We start from the raw sequence: 21,921 nt of genomic DNA, 5'->3' as shown, positions 1-21,921 counted from the left end.
CAGCTTACCGACGCTGGGATCCCGGCGGGGAGGGGCGAGTGCAGCAAGCCCCTTGCGGGCTCGGTGGCGACCTGCTGTCGCCACAGGTTCTATTCCCACTCTATGGGTGTCGTGGAAATAGTCCCTGTTGGTCGGCATACCGACCATCGGGATAGTGAGCCGTCGGGATGGTGGAGGAGGTCATGTGACTGTCGGTCAGCTTACCGGCGGTCACATGAATACCACCTATTTGGGCATATTAGAGAGCAGTGCTTGTTAAGCCAGAGAATTGTTACATTTTGGGGGACTTCAATTAGGTGTGAGTTTGCAAAAGACGTTAAACTTGCACACTTCGTCTTCATCTTACCTTTTCACCTGCTCAGGGGGGTGCACACAAAACCAGGCAAATTTACTCTGAAAAAGGAATGTGTGTTTGTAATTGCATTGTAAATGTAATTTGCAATGCGAAGTTGCTGTGATTTCGCATTGAAGGACCAAACTCGCACTTAATTGAATCCCCACCACCACCCCTCCATGAATCTCCATTGAATGGAGACTATGAACACAAGGAATGTGATTCAGCTACTTACTGTAAATGTTACACTCTGACAAACTTTGAAAAGTGATCGTGAAACCCAATTTATTCCTGCACTGCTGTATATGCACATGCAATTCAGAAGTGGGGACTTCTATTACTAGAGGTTTGACACCATCCTATATATTCTGAAGACTGTCTTCTAATCAAATAAATTCTTTATGTTGAATTAATCATACTACTGGGGTCGATGCGACCTCAATATCCCTATTGGCGCCACTGCGCAGGTCCCGTCATGCCAGGCAGGCTGCGAACACCTCTACCTAACTGACAGGTAGAGGCAGGAAAATGGGGCGGATCGGCTGTGTTTTTGGGGTGGCTGCGTAACATCACATGCAGCCGCTCTGACTGAAAAAATGGTGGAGTGCCGTCTACCTTCGCAGTAAGGGTGCAGAGGCAGGGGGCCAATCACAGTTGCTGCGGTCGCAGTTACTGGGCCTGGTCAGCATGCTGGGTCGCCTTGCCCTGCGATGGGCGGCCCCCAGCAGGCGGGGGGAAAAAAAAGGATTGCAGATTCTGTTTAGTCTGAATAATTCTGAATAACCGCCTACTTACGGTTCAGACATATGATTAGTGAGTAATGTATAAATGTACTTTATGTATTATTAGTAGTATTTTTGTTTATGGAGTGTTCTTTTTTCCCCAGCTTGATTACTGTGCCAGTTTAAGAAACCTTGATGCTGTCGCAGATCGACCAAACTACAAGTTCTTGCAGGTTTGATAACAACAGTGTCAAAATGGTTGAATGGTTTACCATAGTAGTTAAACAGATAATTGGTTTGGTCAGTATAATTTTTCTGTTTGACAAAAAGAAAAAAGCGTATTTTTGCATATTAATGTAATCAGCCTCCCCGATTCCCTGATCTGTCGACTGACAGACGCTGATTGGTTGGTACTTTATTTCCGCTTTCTCTTTCTAAGGTTTGATACATCTATCCCTCTCTTAAGTAATAATGCACCTGTTATTTAGAACTGAAATTTGTAATTCATACCCCCAACAGTATTTCTTTTGACTTCAGAAAACATGAACTATGAAGTAAATGTGTACTTTATTATTATTGGCTCCTTAACCAGTGCAATATTCATTACATGCTTCCTTTATGTATGGTAATTAAGCTGATAAAATAGGCTAGCATCTTGTAGCTTGTTTGCTTAGAGATAAACTATTGTGTGATTTCTACAGTTTTTCCCTCTATATTCTAATGTTGTTTTTTTGCATCCTAGGGTGATATCTGCGACTCACATTTTATAAGTCGGCTCTTTGAAACAGAAAACGTAGATGTGGTTTTGCACTTTGCGGCACAAACTCATGTAGGTGAGCAACAGCCTTGGGAAACCGTAATCAATCATCTTTGTGTGAGCTCCTTCTCCCACTTATAGTGAACCAGTAGATGTGAAAGACCCGCTCATTTGCATCTAATACACATAACATTTCAAGTACAGTCATAGCATTAGATCAGTTACTATAGTTTGTGATTTTTATTTGAAGTTGCTGAAAACTTACCACCTACAGTATATAGAAGTGCTCTTTATCTTTGTCATTTCCTACAGCCTAAACAATGTCTTCTAACAGAACCCTTTACTTACAGCCTTGAATTTTCTAACTGCCTTTACTTCCTATACCAAGATGCTAATTGTCATAGAAATGTTCTCACCATCTCTCAGTATTGACTGTAAGACTCCTCTCATACTACTGCTCACCTATGGAACACCATACTCTCACCCAGCTGCAAAACGTTTAACTGCTCTCTGAGAGCCCACCCATTTCATACTGATGTCCCAGTCTCCACTCTGTCACACTTGCTTCTCATTACTCGGCTCAGCCCTTTCCCCTCTCTTTTGTAAGCTCCTACGAGCAGGGCCTTCTCTGCTTTTTCTTTTCATATTTACACTTATTTTGTCTACAGAAAGTCATACAGGCCAGCACCAGACAACAAGAATACTTCCTCATAGTTCCTAATGTCCATTAATTCCAAGTGGGAACATACAGTAAGAGCCCCAGCGCTCCTATCTGCACAGTCTAGAAAAAGATTGGCTTGCCCCCTGGCACAGATTGTAACAAAGATAAATGGGATACAGTAGTGACATACTGTATATTATAACAATTAATGTATCTCAAATCATAAATGTAAACTGCTCACCATATGAAAAGTGATGTGTATATGTTTGATGGTGTGTCGCCTATGTATGGACTAGTCTCATCTAAAGTCCCCTATCCTGTTATATTCAGACCATAAAAGACAAATTGCAATACTGTACTGGAAGTTTGCTCAGGTCAGGTCTTTAAGCAAAAGGGGCCCACGAACTTTTTATATATCTTTAACAATTGCAAACAATAAAATCTCCTTTTGAAAATTATTTATTTATATATATATATATATATATATATATATATACACACTGTATATAATTCTTTTTTCTTTTCTGTAAAAGATAGTACCACATTAGTGTAATTGGATCACAAGAAGTATAAAGTGAAATGTTTCCAGCAACATCGGGAAGTATCCAATTAGCCCCGATTGGTTTTCGTATGATTAAAAGCTGCCTGATATCGCGATTAATGACCAATGGTCATTATTGTCGTATCCTATTACAGGATAAGTTCCCGATCCCATGTGATGTCTCGGCTGCAGGCAAGCCGGCTTCTCACGGATAATGCTTCAGGTGCCTGAGGCACCTGAAGCATAATCCACTATAAGTGTCGACATTGGGGGGAGGAGTGCGCCAAATCGGGGCTAATGGGATAGTCCCTGGCGATACAGTTATCCAGGTAATTGGATACCCGCCATCTACTTTATTAATTGCTGTTTGTATGTGATGACAAGCCAAAATGTTGCCAATAGTTTATACAGTTACAGTACGTTAAGTAGATGGGGTGGTTTCAGTAATATTTTATTAGGCCAGGGGTTCCCAAACTGGTTTGAATCACGGCATGCTGTAGTATTAGAATTTTATTCGTGGGACTCCTGGGCCATAAGTTTCTTACTGAGAAATTCAGCAAGCAATATTAAATTTTGTAACTTGTGCTTACCTGTCATCCTCCTTCTGTTTGTCAACATAGTTTATGAATGGCAGGCACCAGCACTGGCTTTGCCTTTTCCATTGACCATAAATAGATTGGTTTTGTCCTGGGCTTCCAATCCATGATACCCCTGCAGCGCCCAGTTTGGGACCACTGACTTAGGCTGTGCCTAATTGCAAAGTAAAAAAATTAGAAAGGACTGAAATTTTAATGAAACTAATGATCGGATAAATGTGTACTAGTCACCCGGTCTGCTTTGCTTTCGGCGTGTTTTATGCTATTTACCCTCACTGGAGTTTTATTCCTTTCAAAGTACACATGTAATATATTTAGATTCTTATGACTCTCTCTTTCTGTAGATCTTTCCTTTTTGGAGTCCTTTAAATTTGCCTATGTAAACACCTATGGAACCCATGTTCTAATTAATGCTGCTCATGAAGTTGGAGTAGAGAAGTTTGTCTACATAAGTACAGATGAAGTATATGGCGGTAGCCTTGATGAGGTAAAAATACGTTCTGTAGAGCTGTTTTTATTACCTTGTGCCTTGTATTTCTATAGATATCTCCATACATTATCCTCTTGTACAGTCCCTCTCATGTATGCAATAGTCTCCGCTCTTGTATGTGCAGCCTATGGTAATAGTGACCACATTCCTCTGCTTCTCATCACTTTCTCCTATGGGTGCTGCACCATATCTGTGTTTTTGTTTTATTTTTAATATATTTTTATTTCTTTATTTTATGAAGGAGATTCCAATGATCTCCATTGTAAATAAATACAGTGCAAGACAATAGGGCTCAGCCTTTGACTCAAGGCTTTAAATGCTGCCACAGAAACAGTTTGGGAATCACCATATCATCAAAAACTATAGTCTTCTGTAAATAACCTTGTTGTATCCCAGACCAATTGTATAATGCACATGTGATTACCATGGCCATATCATATTCAAGCATCTGGTTTACCTTACTATGCAGGTTCCTTGTACAAAGGCAGCTGTTTGAGTAACACAAATCACACAATAACAAATGTGATGAAAGATTTTAAATATTTTAAAGTAAACTTTAAAATAACACCCGTGGAGTCTGTGGACTTTACAGTGCAGACCATGCCCCACGTTAAAGAGACCTCCACCCAATAGGACGCAGCCTGGAGTAGTATGGATCTGACAGTCGCTATTCTCAGGCTTGGGGCCTAATTCAGATCTGATCGCTGGGCTGCGTTTTTTGCTGCCCTGCAATCAGATAGTCTCCGCCTACAGGGGGAGAGTAAAATCGCTGTGCAAGTGTGCGATCGCATGTGTTGCAGAGCTGTGCAAAAATCAGTTTGTGCAGTCTCTGCGCAGCCCAGGACTGACTTATCCAGTTCGATTGAATCCTGCTGATGGGGGCCGGAGCTGACGTCAGACACCCTCCCTGAAAACGCTTGAACCCGCCTGCGTTTTTCCAGACACTTCCTGAAAATGGTCAGTTGCCACCCACAAACGGCCTCTTCCTATCAATCACCTTGTGAACGTCCGTGCGAATGGATCCTTTGCACCATCTCGTCGCTGACCAGCGAAGCCTGTTGTGGCCGTCCGACGCGCTGGCACACTGCGGTGCATACTCATGCGCAGTTCGGATCTGATTGCCCGCTGAGCGAAAACGCACAGCAGCGATCAGATCTGAATTAGGCCGTTGGTTTACTACTAGTCACCGGCAATAATGTGCACTTGCATCAGACTTTACTCTATGTAAAATATACAGCGGTATTTACGCTCACATCTACCTTTGCATTTCCCCTGTTTGTGTTGACATGTCCTAAATGCTTATGACTCTGCATCATCTGTACTGATGTATACTTGGCTCCAGAGCATGTGCAGTACAAAAGCACGTAGGATACTCGTATATCATTGTTTGTGCCAAACAGCCCCTCCCCATGCGCCATGTCCCCTCAGACTCTGCTGGCATTACGCGTCTTTTTGCTGAAAATTTGTCTTAGTCGAATTGCGATGCGACTAGGAGACTCTGCTGAGTAATTTGATATGTGACACATATATCTGTGTGCGCCTGATACCCGTTTCAGACCACAGTAAGCGGGTTGCACTGGGGACTTGTACACAGCTCCTTCCCCGATGCGACCTGCTTGAGATCCCTTTCAGACCGCGGTACCAACCCGCCATACTGCCGGGTTGGTGACGTCAGGGTTAACGGGTGCAGAGGCGGCGCTTGGGGATCATATAATTTCCAAGTACCGCCTTTTCATATAGTGTGATCGGGTGCCGGGTTTACCCAAATTATTTCAAACAGCCTCTTTCAGACTGCGCTGTGCGATCATGTGCAATAACCCGGGTTATTGCTGGCCATTTGAAAGGGGTGTGAGTCTGTAAATGAAGCACAATGGAACTGGGCATGGAAAAAAGCAGTGTCAGCTGCATTGTAGTATTTCTTATACAGATTCATCCATCAAACACAGGTATACAGGTGTCGCATATAAAATTAATTACAGCCTTCTGCTATATCCTGATCGCATTACATTGCGACTAAGATGCATTTTCAGTTAAACAGACACTAAAAATATGTCCGGCAGTAGTAGAGTCGCACGGCCCCGAGAGGTGCTGTTTGGGGCGACTGCAGCAATTATGTGTGAGGACACATCTGTATGCATTCCTGTATTTACTGTTTAATAGCCAATGTGGCTTACAAGTAGTCTTTCCATATCTGCTTCGCTATATAAGAAACTGTAAATAAATAAACATCTGCTTCGTGACTTATAACGTTTTGTTTTTTAAAATTCTTGCCACTAAATTTTTACTCTGAACTGGTTTATATAAAAATACCCCAAAGTGTTTATAAAATATCTGCTTTGAAGACTTGACATAATGGTCTGGTGCTCCTTTGGGGCATAATGGCCTTACAGATATTCTGTTTTACTTAATAATTCTTCATTTTACATATTCTAAATGGTTAGAGGTCACATTGGTGTAAACAGTGTTTCTGAAAAATTGGATTGCGCTATTCCCTGTTCAGAAGTTATGTAAATTAATCTCTTTATTACAGAATATTGTGCCCAGTTTTCTGCACATTATTTCACTTCATTGGCATCTTTAAAAATTCATATTTCATTAGGAATTTGATGAAACATCACCAAATCGGCCAACGAATCCATATGCGTCATCCAAGGCAGCTGCGGAAAGCTTTGTGCTGTCTTTCTGGGAAAGATACAAGGTAAGGAGGCAAGGAGACTGCCAAGGATATATTAGCACAGGGAGTCTTAGCTCTATTCATTGGGGTACATGTGTAAATGGAGCATCCCACAGCCATATGTTGTGAAGTGTGAAATGATTATTGATACTGCTGGATGTATTTAGGATGTAGACCAAAGTGTCCCACCTGCTCTGCAGTGCACCAGCTGTCATTCATTTTATTTTCTTCATGCTGAAATTGTTTACCCTGCAATGCTACAGTCTGTTATCTGTCCTGATTTAAACCTTAAATACACTGATGCCATTCACCATTTGAACAGCATGTGCAGTATTCTTCCACTCATGAGAATTGGTGGGTTTCATCAGTTTTCTTTTTCGCAACAAAAAGTATATTTGTATTGTACACACTAGAAAAGTTGTTACATCTGTTTGCTGGTGTTTGCGCCTACTTGCATGTCACAGATATTTTATTGTAGGTATCTTTTCATCCATCTGTCTCACAAAGATGGATATAATAATAGAGTGGTGGGAGACTTTTTATTTGCTGTTGGATCAGTAAAAAACAATGATTGAAGTCAGCGTTGTGTCCCAGATGTGGAAATGAACTATCTGTATTGGAGTGACCAAGAAAAACACAGCAATATATGATGGGGTGATCTTCGTAAGGGTTTAATTGATCTAAATCACTCCTGAACCCCAGAAAAAAGAGACTTTACTGATCTAAGGCTTGTGTCATTCCTGCCCTAGCCTTAGATCACCATTACAAATAGTCTTATAATGCTGGGGGGTATGATGTCATACTTGCATAGCTATGGTGCAAAAAGAAAGCTGTACTAGAGCCCATAAACAGCCTGTGAGTCACAGATATGTTTAGCATTGTCTACGTTTTGGCTTGTTTGTGTTCCTATCTATATGGACCATGATGCCATGCTTGTCTCAGTGTGTAGATGCTTGGTCATAATTTTATTCCTCTTCTTTCTCTCAAGTTTCCAGTTGTTATTACCAGAAGTAGCAATGTATATGGACCACATCAATATCCTGAAAAGGTATGTAAAATTTAAATCTCTACTAAAAGAATAAGGTAATAATGTACAAAGTATATGATCTTTGAATTCAGAAACTAATTACGAACACTGTGGGGGGATATCCCATTAGCCCCGATGCCAGCGTCCTTTTCCCGTAATATCGGCACTTACCGGGGATTATGCTTTACGCCATTGAGCCACGCAGCCAGTATGCTTAAAAAGGGATTGCTGGACCGTTTGAAGACCCCTTTATTGCTGTTAATGGAAGCACATTTACCCTGGCTCCTGAATTATTATTATTTATTTAGCATCCATAAGGGATATTGCGGATCACTTACTACGATGGGGGTATAGATGGTGTCCATAGGAGCCGGTGCACTTTAAATTTCTTCCACTGGGTGTGCTGGCTTCTCCCCTCTATGCTCCCTCCTACAGCCAGCTTAGAAAAATGTGCCCTCAGGAGAGGATGCACACTCTGGAGCTCCAGAGGATTTTTTCTTCAGTTTGATTTTAACTTTATTATTTTCGGTATGCTGTTTGAGCAACAGCATACCTGCAACGTGGGGGGGGGGGGGGGGGTGGCGCAGTCACCGGCCTCTTAAGGCGTCAGAGCCGCTTCCCCGCTGCAGGACCACCGTCCTAACAGGTTGTTGTACAGTAACAGTAGCCTGAAGGTGGGAAGAGTGGTGCCCCCAGTTATCAGTGCGGCACAAGCGCAGTGGGTAGCATACAGACGCTTCCCTTAGGGTCCACTATAGCCCCCCTGTGTACACTGGCCTCGTTTTACACCACATAGGAGACATTGCCAGTATAAAAATCACTGTAGCTCCGGCGCCATTGGGGGGGCGGAGCTAGCTCAGAGCGGGACCAGCAACATTTGGCGCCTTCTGCTGCAGCAGCATCAGCAGGGACTCACAACTCCTTCCAGGTAGTCCAGATAAAAAGAAAGCTGGAAATAGGGTGTAATTAAGGGAGAGAGCCGCATATATAATGCTGTGGAGTCCAAAAAAAAAAAAAAAGGACAAGACTCCGGTGTTACACAGTGTTACAGGCAGCCTGCAGTCTTACTAAGTCTGCTAGGCTTGGGTGTGCTGGTCTCTCTCTCTCTCTGGGTCTCCTCCTCACATACAGTTTGGGCAGGCTTGTTGTCTATATCTATACTTGTCTGTATATGTGTACCCAGGGCCGTCTACTCAGTCCTTTCAGACTGCTGAGTTTCGTTCTAGAGCCAGAGGCGCTTCCAACGCTGCACAAGGCACCAGAGGTACGTTTTTAGAAAACCAGCGGCTGCGGGTTCCCGGGAACAGGGCACCGGTTCAGCTTTCTCCAAGACCTCAGCATGACGGTGCACCCCCACCCCGAGAGGATCTAGAGGTGGGAGCTCGGTTGCGTCACTTCAGCCGCATCTGGGACAGCTCCTGCCATGATACCTGGTTAAGAGAGCTCATTTCTCAGGGCTACAAGCTGGAGTTCGGCAGTGCTCCTCCCCACCGAATTTTTCAAATCAGGCTTACCAGCTTTGGAGGATACTCTAGTTACACTGCAACAGGACATCCAGAAGATGATCCAGTCCCAAGACATTGTTCCTGTGCCACTGCTACAACAGAGGGAGGGCTACTACTCCACCCTGTTTGTGGTTCCAAAACCGGACAGTTCGGTAAGGCACATTTTGAATCTAAAATCCATGAACCCTTACCTGAAGGTCTTCAAGTTCAAGATGGAATCCTTGCGAGCAGTGATTTCAGGTCTGGAACAACAAGAGTTCCTGCTTTCGCTGGCTATAAAGGACTCTTATCTCCGGGTGGTCTTCAGGTTGCCGACTGTTGGGATCCCGGCGCACAGTATACCGGCGCTGGAATCCCGACAGCCGGCATACCCACAGTTTTTCTCCCTCGTGGGGGTCCACGACCCCCCTGGAGGGAGAATAAATAGTGCCCGCAGCGTGGCAAGTGCAGCGAGCCCGCAAGGGGCTCATTTGCGCTCGCCACGCTGTTGGTATGCCGGCTTCCGGCGCCGGTATGCTGGTCGCCGGGAGCCCGGTCACCGGCATACCATACTACTACACCCCTTATCTCCTTATCCCTATTTGACCACCTAACCAGGCTTACCTGCGGTTTGCCTTCCTGAACGACCACTACCAGTTCCAGGCTCTGCCCTTCAGACTGTCCGCTGCTCCGAGGGTCTTCAAGAAGGTGATGGCGGAAATGATGTTCCAGCTCCGAGTCCAGGGGGTCAACATTGTTCCTTACCTGGACGTTCTCTTGATAAAGGCGTGATCCAGGGAGCTTTTATTGCTCCATATCGAACTTCTGTTGGTCAGTATCAACCGCACTATTCAGCTTCTGTCACATCATGGGTGGATTCTCAATTTGCAGAAGTCACACGCTCCTGTTTCTGGGGATGATCCTGGATACAGGGGCTCAGAAGGTATTCCTCCGAGAGGGCAAGGCAAGGACGCTCCAGGAGATAGTCCGTGCAGTTCTGAGGCCAAATCGGATATCCATCCATCTTTGCATCAGACTGTTGGGAAAGATAGTAGCCTCATAAGAGGCGATCCAGTACGGCAGCTTCCATGCCAGAACATTTCAATTGGATCGCCTGAGCAAGTGGTCCGGATAACGTCTTCAGATGCATTGGATCATACGTCTCTCACCTCAGGCCAGGATTTCCCTCCTGTGGTGTCTACAGTCCTCAAACCTGCTGGAAGTTCGCAGTCTCAGGATTAAGGATTGGATCCTCCTCACAGCGGATGCGAGTCTGAGAGGATGGGGAGCTGACACCCAAGGGGCTCAGTCCCAGGACAGATGGTCAGCCCACGAAGCCCTACTTCCAATCAACATTCTGGAACTTTTGGCAATCTACTTCAATCTGCTTCAGGCCTCTCCTCTGATCAGAGATCGGGCGACCCAAGTTCAGTTGGACAATGCCACAGCGAGGGCTTACATAAATCGACAAGGAGGAACAAAAAGCAGAGCCTGCATGCGAGAGGTGTCAAAGATACTCCTCTGGGCAGAAAGAAATGCAAGAGCAATGTCTGCCATCTTCATTCCGGGGGTGGACAACTGGGAAGCGGACTTGCTGAGTCGGCACGATCTCCACTCGGGAGAGTAGGTTCTCCACCAACAGGTGTTTAAACAGATCATCGACCTGTGGGGCTGCCCACAGGTAGACATGATGGCTTCTCGACTCAACAAGAAGCTTCGCTGGTATTTCTCTTGAACCAGGGATCCTCAGGCGAGGGCAATAGATGCGCTGACGTCCCCTGGTCTTACCGGCTGGTCTACCTGTTTCCTCAGATTCCTTTGCTCCCGAGGGTGCCAAAGCGAACAAGGAATCGTGTCCAGGCAATTCTGATTGGCCTCGGAAGGCGTGGTGTGTGGATCTTCTGTACATGTCTGTCGCAGACCCTTGGCATCTGCCAATTAGAAAAGATCTTCTGCAACAAGGACCGTTCGTCTACCCAGACTTTCGGTGACTTTGTTTGCCGGCTTGGAGGTTGAGCGGAACATCCTAGCTCACAAGGGCCTTTCCAAGAAGGTTATTGCAACCATGGTTCAGACCAGGAAGCCTGTGACGTCAAAGCACTACCATAATATCTGTAAGTGATATGTCTCTTGGTGAGAAGAGCACACGTATTTTGCGAATTTTCACCTGGGACATTTCTTGCGTTTCCTCCAGGCTAGAGTGAATATGGGCCTGCGTCTGGGCTCCCTTAAGGTTCAGATTTCGTCCCTCTCTATTTTCTTCTAGAAGAAGTTGGCAGTGTTGCCAGTTCAGACCTTCTTGCAAGGGGTACTTCACATACAGCCTCCCTTTGTGCCACCAACGGCACCCTGGGATTTGGTTGTGGTAATGAAGTTTCAACAGTCGTCCTGGTTTGAACCATTGAGGACGGTGGAAGACAAGAACCTTATGTGGAAGACTAATGTTGCTGGCCCTGGCTTCTGCTAGGCATGTCTCAGAATTGGGGGCCTTATCATGTAAAAGTCCATACTTGGTCTTTTATGGAGACAGAGCAGAGCTCAGGACTAGGCAGCAGTTCCTGCCGAAAGTTATCTCTGCATTCCATTTGAACCAACCTATTGTGGTCCCTTCTAGTTCTGGCGCTTCTGCTCCTCCGGAGGCATTGGATGCTGTGCGAGCCTTGAAGTTCTATGTCAAGAGGATGGCTCGAATCAGAAAGACGGATTCATTGTTTGTGCCCTCTGATGCACAGAAGAAGGGATGCTCTGCTTCTAAGCAGTCCATTGCTCATTGGCTTCGTCTTACTATCCAACAGGCCTATGTGTCGGCAGCCTTACCTGTTCCTCAGTCTCAGAAGGCCCACTCTACAAGATCGTTGTGGTCTTCCTAGACGGCTGCCCGTGTATTCTCGGCCTTGCAATTATGCGGAGCTGCTACCTGGTCGGGGAAGAACACCTTTGTGAAGTCCTACAAATTTGAGACCCTAGCCAAAGAGGATACCCAATTTGGGCAGGCGGTGCTGCAGACGTCTACACACATTCCTGCCCGTTCTGGAAGCTTTGGGACATCCCCATCGTACTAATTGATCCCCAGTATCCCTTATGGATGCTAGAGAAAATAGGATTTTAATACCTACCGGTAAATTCTTTTCTCGTAGTCCATAAGGTCTTGTCTGCAGGTTTTTCTGTTTCAAAAGTTTACCTGTTCAGCTGTTGCTGTTTTGTTACCAGCCGTTGCTGGTCGGTTTATGTTGTGGTGTGCTGGTGTATGAGAATCTCACCACTCATTATTGTTAAGTTCCTTCTCTCAAGTATGTCCATTCTCCATCGGGCACAGTTTTACCTAGACTGGCTGGGGCATAGAGGGGAGGAGCCAGCACACCCAGTGGAAGAAATTTTAAAGTGCACCGGCTCTTTTGGACCCCATCTATACCCCCATCATACTAAGTGATCCCCAGTATCCCTTATGGACTCCGTGAAAAGGATTTACCGGTAGGTACTAAAATCCTATTTTTTCTTTTTGTATGAATATATTCTTCATCTCCTGTTCTACTGTTTTTCACCAAGGTTATTAGCCAGTTAGATTACTGCAATGTTCATAGCAGCAATATATGAGTGTTCTGGTCTTGTGTAAGGTAGGGATCTGTCCTGTTATTATGTTGGTGAGGCCAGGGCTACTTTTGACACAGTTAGTGTCATAATTTAAGGAGGGAAATCAAGGCATGCATAAAATCACAGAAGGGGGGTATTTCATTAGCAATAAGGTGCTGGTATTGCTTTCTCTGGCATCTCACAGCTACCAATGTGCTAAAACATCTGTGATGTTGCTGTACCGTAATAAGAATAATAATGTGAGCAGCCACATATAGCCAGTAATGAAATTCCTCCCCTCAAACTAAGAATTTGACAATAAATGGAACAGGATCCTCAATAACATAAAGTAGTCATGTTAGGCTCCCATTACAGTAATCCCAAAATACTGTAGTGTCAATTGTACATCTATATATAATACAAAGTTTATACCTCCTACTTCTAGTGCAGTTAAGAAAATAAAAGTACACTTCTACCTGCTATGGGCAACACATCTATCTTCATATTGTGCATTACAGTTGTATCTATTCCTTACTAAATCTACACTTTATTTCTGTTCATATAAGGAATGGCTTTTATGTATGAGAACAAGAGGAAGGAGATTGACAACTGTTTTGGTTGTGAATTTACTTTATTTCCAGAATGCACATGTAGAACCGTCCCTGTAAGTTCTTTCTATAAGATAGTCCCCACAGTAGCTCATAAAGGTATTTCATATATGCACTAGCTTGCTTATTAATATAGTAAATATCTCAATGGCTGATATGTGAGCATAGTTTTGAAGACTAGACAAAAGTGATCAACAAGTTGCCTGCGCTACAGTTATTTACTGTCCTTATTCCTATTGAAGGCCAGTATGAAGTTGTACTAATCTGTGGGAATGTCATCTCATATTCTGACCATTTTCCACTTCAGTACCACATCACTTCTTTCACCTATACCGCTATAAAGGATTCCTCACCGCCACTTTTTCTGGTTTAAACACCATTCTACCAAACAATATCAAATTTTTCCATATGGTTAAATAAGATCTGCTTGTGTGCCTAATCTGTTCTGTCCAAGCAAGATCCTTGAATTACCCAACTCTGCCAATGCAAACGTTTCCCATTTATTTCCCATTTCCCCCGTTTCCCATTTATATGCAATGCCATCCAGACACAGAAATCTATGTGCTTCCCTGTAAAAGAAATAAGTGATATGATAGCCCCCGGCCTCACCAACATGACAGCCACATGAGTGTAGATACGCGGCAGATTTCCACATTAGGGTTATTCTACACCAACACAGGTTCCAAACTGACCGCATTTTGCAAAGAAATTGCAGCTTAAAGGCATATAGCTTCAAAACCAGTCGTCATATCAGCCTAAGATTTGGGGCTTTTCTTTACTCCCGCAGCAGCATTTATTATACCAAATTTAATTACAATCTGAAACGGGCAGTTTGAAACCTGTTTTGATTTGGTGTAGAATGACCCATTAGCGGATTGTGATTATGTCTTTCCAAGTTCTGTACAGACTTACTGCTCTAATGCTGTCTTGCTTTGTTTCATACGATAGAACTGCCAATAATATATGCTTGTCTTGTGTCCAAGCACAAACTCCTTAGGCCTTAAGTCATTATAGAGGAGGTACCGTACCTGTGGTGATTCATTTTGCTGCAGTAAGTTCACAACTGCAGTCATATTACAGTGCACATCAGTCAGAGTCTTGTCCATGCTGCAATGTCTTCATAGCAATATAAAAAAGATAGTCAAAATGGGCATTCTGTATTATAAGTATCATGTGCGTGTATAGATAATTTGGCACTGTTTGATAATGACCTTCAGTTTAATGTTTAAGCTCCATGAGTCCTTTTCCTGTGAGCTATTCTGTATTTCTCTTATGTCCTAGTGGATACAGGGGAACTGTACTTTAGTACCGTGGGGTATAGATCGGATCCACTGGAGCCTGGCACTTTAAAACCTTTAGTGTGTGCATGTGTGTGCTGGCCCCTCCCTCTATGCCCCTCCTACCAGGCTCAGTCTAGGAAAACTGCCCGAGGAGACGGACATATCACGAGAGAAGAAACATATACAATAGCGGTGAGGCAACAAGCCAACACACAACCAAACGAACAGGAGCGCTACCCGAATAGAGGATAGCGACAGCCAGCATAACAAGGACAGCAAAGCTAATCCAACATAGTAAAGGGGCCGCAACTGCAGCCCAACCAATACTTGCATCCAGTATCAGGAAACGAAGCACTGAGACGGGCGCCCAGTATCCACTACGGACTACGAGAAAAGGAATTACTGGTAGGAATTAAATTCCTATTTTCTCTTACATCCTAGTGGATACTAAGGAACTGTACTTTAGTACCGTGGGGAAGTCACAAAGCTCCCAAAACGGGTGGGAGAGTGCCGAGACCCCTGCAAAACCACCTGACCAAACTGAATGTCCTCCTTGGCCAAGGTGTCGAACCTATAGAACTTCACAAACGTGTTAGAACAAGACCAAGTAGCAGCGCGGCACAACTGTATGGACGAAACACCTCAGGCAGCCGCCCAGGAAGAACCCACCGACCTTGTCGAGTGGGCCTGAATAGACATCAGCAAAGGCAGAGTCGCCAAAGTGTAGACCTGTTGAACAGGCAAAAACTGAGGCCGGGTCCTGAGCTCAGCCCTATCTTCAGGAAAAAATAAGTAAGGGCTCTTACAGGATAAGGCCCCCAATGCAGACGCCAATGCCGGCAAGATGACAGTCTTCCAAGTGAGAAATTTAAATTCCACCTTCTGTAAGGGTTCAAACCAGTCCGATTGAAGAAAGGACAAAACCACATTTAGATTCCACGGAGCCGTGGGAGGGACGAAGGGTGGCTGCAGATGAAGAACTCCTTTCAGAAAAGTCTGCACCTCCGGCAAAAATGCAAGTTGTTTCTGGAAGAAAATAGGGAAAGAGAGACGAAATCTGTACTTTGATGAAGCCCAGCCGTAGGCCCATATCCTCACCTGCTTGCAGGAAAAGCAGAAAACGACCAATCCTAAATTCCATGGGAGAAACGTATTTCTTCCAGATACGGTGGTAGTGTTTCGATGTAACCACCTTCCGGGCCTGTACCATAGAGAAAATAACCTTGGAAGGGAGACCCTTTCTGGCTAGAATCTCCCTCTCAACTTTCAAGCCGTCAAGCGTAGCCACTGTAAGTCTGGATAGATGAATGGACCTTGTTGTAGAAGATCCTTTTGAAGTGGCAGAGGCCAGGGTTACTCCAGAGACATGGGCAGGAGGTCTGTGTACCAGGCCTTTCAAGGCCAATCCGGGGCAATTAGAAGTACCCGAACGCTTTCCCTTTTGAGTCTTTTTAGAACCTTTGGAATGAGCGGGATTGGAGGGAACAGGTAAACAAAATGTTAAGTCCATGGGGTAGTCAGCGTGTCCACTGCCACAGCCTGCGGATCCATCGTTCTTGTTGAGACGAGAAGCCATCAGGTCTATCTGCGGACACCCCCACCGGTGAACCAATTTTTAAAACACCTGAGAATGAAGGCCCCATTCCCCTGGATGGAGGTCGTGCCTGCTGAGGAAGTCCGCCTCCCAGTTGTCCACTCCTGGAATGAATATGGCTGAGATGGCCCTTGCGTTGGCCTCCGCCTAGAGGAGTATCTTTGACACTTCTCGCATTGCTGCTCTGCATCTTGTTCTTCCCTGTCTGTTTATGTACGCCACCGCCGTGGCATTGTCAGACTGTAGTTGGATGGCTTGATCCTGGAGGAGGTAGGAAGCCTGAAGAAGGGCATTGTATATCACCCTGAGTTCCAGGACATTGATCGGTAGTGCAGATTTCTGACTCGACCACTGTTCCTGGAACTGGGCCCCTTGAGTCATGGCCCCCCAACCCCGGAGGCTGGCATCCGTTGTCAGTAGAATCCACGACTGGGTACAGAAACGCCGGCCTTCCATCAGGTGAGGAACTTGCAGCCACCAGGACATAGAAATCCGTGCTTTCGGAGACAGGGTCACCGTCTGATGCATGTGCAGGTGAGACCCTGACCACTTGTCCAGCAAATCCAGCTGAAAAGGCCGGGCATAAAACCTGCCGTATGGGACTGCCTCGTATGCGGCCACCATCTTGCACATCAAACGTATGCAAAGATGTATTGAGACCTTGCAGGGTCTGAGCACTGAGTGCACCATAGCTTGGAGAGCTAAAGCCGTGTCCATAGGGAGAAACACCTTCTGAGACACCGTATCCAGTATCATCCACAGGAACTGAAGACGCTGGGATGGTTCCAAATGAGATTTTCGAAAATGTAGGATCCATTCATGATCCGTCAGCAGACAAGTCGTCGGGTCGATGCTTTGCAGCAGACGTTCCCTGGACACTGCTTTTATCAGGAGATCGTCCAAGTAGGGGACAATGTTGACACCCAGTTGCGCAGTTGTAGCATCATCTCCGCCATGACCTTCATGAAGACCCTTAGAGCTGTGGAGAGACCAAAGGGTAAGGCCTGAAACTGGAAGTGACTGTCCAAGATAGTGAACCTGAGATAAGACTGGTGAGGAGGCCACATAGAGATGTGCTGGTAAGCATCCTTGATGTCTAGGGAAACTAGAAATTCTCCTTCCTCCAGACCGGACACCACTGCCCACAGGGATTCCATCTTGAATTTGAATACCCGCAGATAAGGGTTCAAAGCTTTTAGATTTAATATGGGCCGTACCGAACCGTCCAGCTTTGGTACGCCAAAAAGACTGGAGTAAAACCCCCTGTTGCATAACGGAGTAGGTACTGGAACCACTACTCCCGTCAGTAAAAGTTTGGGAATGGCTTCTTGCAAGGTAACTCTTGCTGCGGGTAAAGCTGGTAAGCTTGACATGAAAAATCTGTGAGGAGGGAGTGTTCTAGCCGGTATTCCCGAGAAATGAGGTCCCTCACCCAAGGATCCCGGCAGGACTGTGCCCACACCCGGGCGAAGTGCTGAAGGCGACCACCTACCGGAAAGTCACCATGTTGTTGGGGCCAACCGTCATGTGGAAGGCTTTGTGGTAGAGGTTCCAGGCTTTTGGTCCAAGGAAACTGCAGCTAAAGGTTTTCGGGACTTGCCACGAGATCCTCTAGGAGCATTGGAGGCTCCTCGGCCTCTGAATCTTGCCACACAAAAGGACTGCAAGGAGAGACCTGAGTAAGAGCATCTAGCAGGTGGGGCGGTCGACGGCAGATAGCTGTTTCCTGAGAAATCCATTTATTCAACTCGTCTCCAAACAAGGCATCACCTGTAAAGGGAAGATTTTCTACCCCCTTTTTTGGAATCCGCATCCACTGACCATTGACGTAATTACAGAGCCCTGCAGGCCAAAACCGCCATAGCAGTAGTACATCTTGCAGCAGAGTAATGATCTCATCCTGGGGCAGGGAGTCAAATCCATTAATAACATTATCAGACCACTTGACCACTGCCCTTGAAATCCAATCACAAACTATTGTGGGATGTTGTGCGACGCCCGCTGCCGTATATATTGCTTTGAGAGTGGTCTCTATTTTACGGTCAGCTGGGTCTTTCAGGGATATTGCCCCAGGTACTGGTAGTACCAATTTTCTTGACAGTCTAGACACAGACGTATCGACTGACAGGGGGTTTTCCCATACCTTCCTGTCCTCGGCCGGGAGGGGAAAGGAGGTTAACAACCTCTGAGAGGTTTTACATTTTTTGGCAGGGTTCACCCATGCCTCCCTGGCCAGGGAGTTTAATTCCTTTGACACAGGAAACGTGGCTGATGATTTTGGTTTTACGTTAAAGTATTATTCTTCATCTGGCTCTGCCTCCTGATCGGGTATGTTAAGAATCTCCCTCACAGCATAAATGAGGGCCTCCACCCCGGGGGACAGAGAGCTGTCCTCCTCCATATCATCTGTTTAATCCAAATCAGGCAGGTCAGAATCAGACTGTAGCACTTGTGGAATTGAGCGTTTATTGTGAAACCAACAGAGGGGGCTGAGAAGCCTTTCTGTCATCTGCAGCTTTAGCCATGCAATCAATGGACTGTCTTAACACCTGTCTCTCCTTCATAGCAGCAACCAGTTCTGAATTAACATTATGAATCATGCTCTTAAATGTATCTAACCTGTCAGGTGCCTGTGAACTGCTTTCCCGTGGGGATAATTGTTCACACATAAGGGACCCCCCTGAAGGGGTAGAATTACAAGCAGTACACATAACTTTGTCAGCAGACATGATTTTACAGTGACAATGTAGTGAAACCCACTGAATACCTCCACACAGACCCTAGAGAGCCTCTGGAGTGACACTGAGAAAATGGAGACCAGCAAACAAACATTGCAGCGCAGCATATCGCTGTGTATATGGACCACACAACCTATGTGGTCTGGTGCTACCGCTGATGCGCTCCACCCCTGCTATGACCCCCTGGTACCAGTACAGAGTCTGAACAGCCTGGGTCCGTGGAGGAGCAGCGTGCATGCAGCCTTGTGATCCGCAGCAGGAAATGGCGCCTTTCCAGCCTCTGGTCCCGCTCTCCAGAAAAGCCCCGCCCCCGTAATGGCGCGTGGGCCTTATAAATTTATACTGGCTGTGTCAATGTTAATTTCTCTAACGTCCTAGTGGATGCTGGGGACTCCGAAAGGACCATGGGGAATAGCGGCTCCGCAGGAGACTGGGCACAAAGTAAAAGCTTTAGGACTAGCTGGTGTGCACTGGCTCCTCCCCCTATGACCCTCCTCCAAGCCTCAGTTAAGATTTTGTGCCCGAACGAGAAGGGTGCAATCTAGGTGGCTCTCCTGAGCTGCTTAGAGTAAAAGTTTAAATAGGTTTTTTATTTTCAGTGAGACCTGCTGGCAACAGGCTCACTGCATCGAGGGACTAAGGGGAGAAGAAGCGAACTCACCTGCGTGCAGAGTGGATTGGGCTTCTTAGGCTACTGGACATTAGCTCCAGAGGGACGATCACAGGCCCAGCCATGGATGGGTCCCGGAGCCGCGCCGCCGGCCCCCTTACAGATGCTGAAGCAAGAAGAGGTACATAAATCGGCGGCAGAAGACTTTCCTGTCTTCATAAGGTAGCGCACAGCACTGCAGCTGTGCGCCATTGCTCTCAGCACACTTCACACTTCGGTCACTGAGGGTGCAGGGCGCTGGGGGGGGGGCGCCCTGGGAAGCAATGAATTTACCTTATTTGGCAAAAAATACATCACATATAGCTCCTGGGCTATATGGATGTATTTAACCCCTGCCAGTTTTCCAGAAAAAAGCGGGAGAAGAGCCCGCCGTGAAGGGGGCGGGGCCTATCTCCTCAGCACACAGCGCCATTTTTCCCACACAGCTCCGCTGGTAGGAAGGCTCCCAGAATCTCCCCTGCATCCTGCAACTACAGAAACAGGGTAAAAAAGAGAGGGGGGCACTTATTTGGCAAAATAACAGATATAAGCAGCTATAAGGGATAGACACTTATTGTAAGGTTGTCCCTATACATATATAGCGCTCTGGTGTGTGCTGGCAAACTCTCCCTCTGTCTCCCCAAGGGGCTAAGTGGGTCCTGTCCTCTGTCAGAGCATTCCCTGTGTGTGTGCTGGGTGTCGGTACGTGTGTGTCGACATGTATGAGGAGGAAAATGATGTGGAGGCAGAGCAATTGCCTATAATGGTGATGTCACCCCCTAGGGAGTCGACACCTGAATGGATGGCCGTAATTAAGGAATTACGTGACAGTGTCGGCACGTTACAGAAAACTGTTGACGACATGAGACAGCCGGCAGCTCAGTTAGTGCCTGTCCAGGCGTCTCAAACACCGTCAGGGGCTATTAAACGCCCGTTACCTCAGTGGGTCGACACGGACCCAGACACAGACACTGACTCCAGTGTCGACGGTGAAGAAACAAACGTATTTTCCAGTAGGGCCACACGTTACATGATCACGGCAATGAAGGAGGTTTTGCACATCTCTGATACTGCAAGTACCACAAAAAGGGGTATTATGTGGGGTGTGAAAAAACTACCCTTAGTTTTTCCTGAATCAGATGAATTGAATGAAGTGTGTGATGAAGCGTGGGTTACCCCCGACAAAAAACTGCTAATTTCTAAAAAATTATTGGCACTATATCCCTTCCCACCAGAGGTTAGGGCTCGTTGGGAAACACCCCCTAGGGTGGATAAGGCGCTCACACGCTTATCAAAACAAGTGGCGTTACTGTCTCCAGAAACGGCCGCCCTTAAGGAGCCAGCAGATAGGAGGCTGGGAAATATCCTTAAAAGTATATACACTCATACTGGTGTTATACTGCGACCAGCAATCGCCTCAGCCTGGATGTGCAGTGCTGGGGTGGCTTGGTCGGATTCCCTGACTGAAAATATTGATACCCTGGACAGGGACAATATATTATTGACTATAGAGCATTTAAAGGATGCATTCCTATATATGCGAGATGCACAGAGAGACATTTGCACTCTGGCATCAAGAGTAAGTGCGATGTCCATTTCTGCCAGAAGAGGATTATGGACGCGACAGTGGTCAGGGGATGCGGATTCCAAACGGCATATGGAAGTATTGCCGTATAAAGGGGAGGAGTTATTTGGGGGCGGTCTATCGGACCTGGTGGCCACGGCAACGGCTGGGAAATCCACCTTTTTACCCCAAGTCACCTCACAGCAGAAAAAGATACCGTCTTTTCAGGCTCAGTCCTTTCGTCCCCATAAGGGCAAGCGGGCAAAAGGCCACTCATATCTGCCCCGGGGCAGAGGAAGGGGAAAAAGACTGCAACAGACAGCTTCTTCCCACGAACAGAAGCCCTCCCCCGCTTCTGCCAAGTCCTCAGCATGACGCTGGGGCCTTACAAGCGGACTCAGGCACGGTGGGGGCCCGTCTCAAGAATTTCAGCGCGCAGTGGGCTCACTCGCAAGTGGACCCCTGGATCCTGCAGGTAGTATCTCAGGGGTACAAATTGGAATTCGAGACGTCTCCCCCTCGCCGGTTCCTGAAGTCTGCTTTACCAACGTCTACCCCCGACAGGGAGGCGGTATTGGAAGCCATTCACAAGCTGTATTCCCAGCAAGTGATAATCAAGGTACCCCTCCTAC

At 46.2% G+C, this 21,921-nt stretch overlaps 1 protein-coding gene across 2 annotated transcripts in view; it reads left to right on the top strand.

Moving 5' to 3' along the window:
• The window catches only part of TGDS (TDP-glucose 4,6-dehydratase), a 201,155-nt gene that overhangs the window by 49,749 nt on the left and 129,485 nt on the right, over positions 1-21,921 (top strand). For both annotated transcript variants that reach the window (XM_063953018.1, XM_063953017.1), the window contains exons 3-7: positions 1,221-1,289; positions 1,799-1,889; positions 3,956-4,098; positions 6,701-6,799; positions 7,764-7,823. In XM_063953018.1, coding sequence (XP_063809088.1) covers positions 1,221-1,289; positions 1,799-1,889; positions 3,956-4,098; positions 6,701-6,799; positions 7,764-7,823 — 462 coding nt within the window. The remainder of the gene's footprint in view (positions 1-1,220; positions 1,290-1,798; positions 1,890-3,955; positions 4,099-6,700; positions 6,800-7,763; positions 7,824-21,921) is intronic.

Source organism: Pseudophryne corroboree, chromosome 2 (genome assembly GCF_028390025.1).
Source record: "Pseudophryne corroboree isolate aPseCor3 chromosome 2, aPseCor3.hap2, whole genome shotgun sequence".
Lineage (NCBI taxonomy): Eukaryota > Metazoa > Chordata > Amphibia > Anura > Myobatrachidae > Pseudophryne > Pseudophryne corroboree.
Note: the sequence above shows the minus strand (reverse complement) of the source record. Positions and strands in the feature narration are given on the sequence as shown.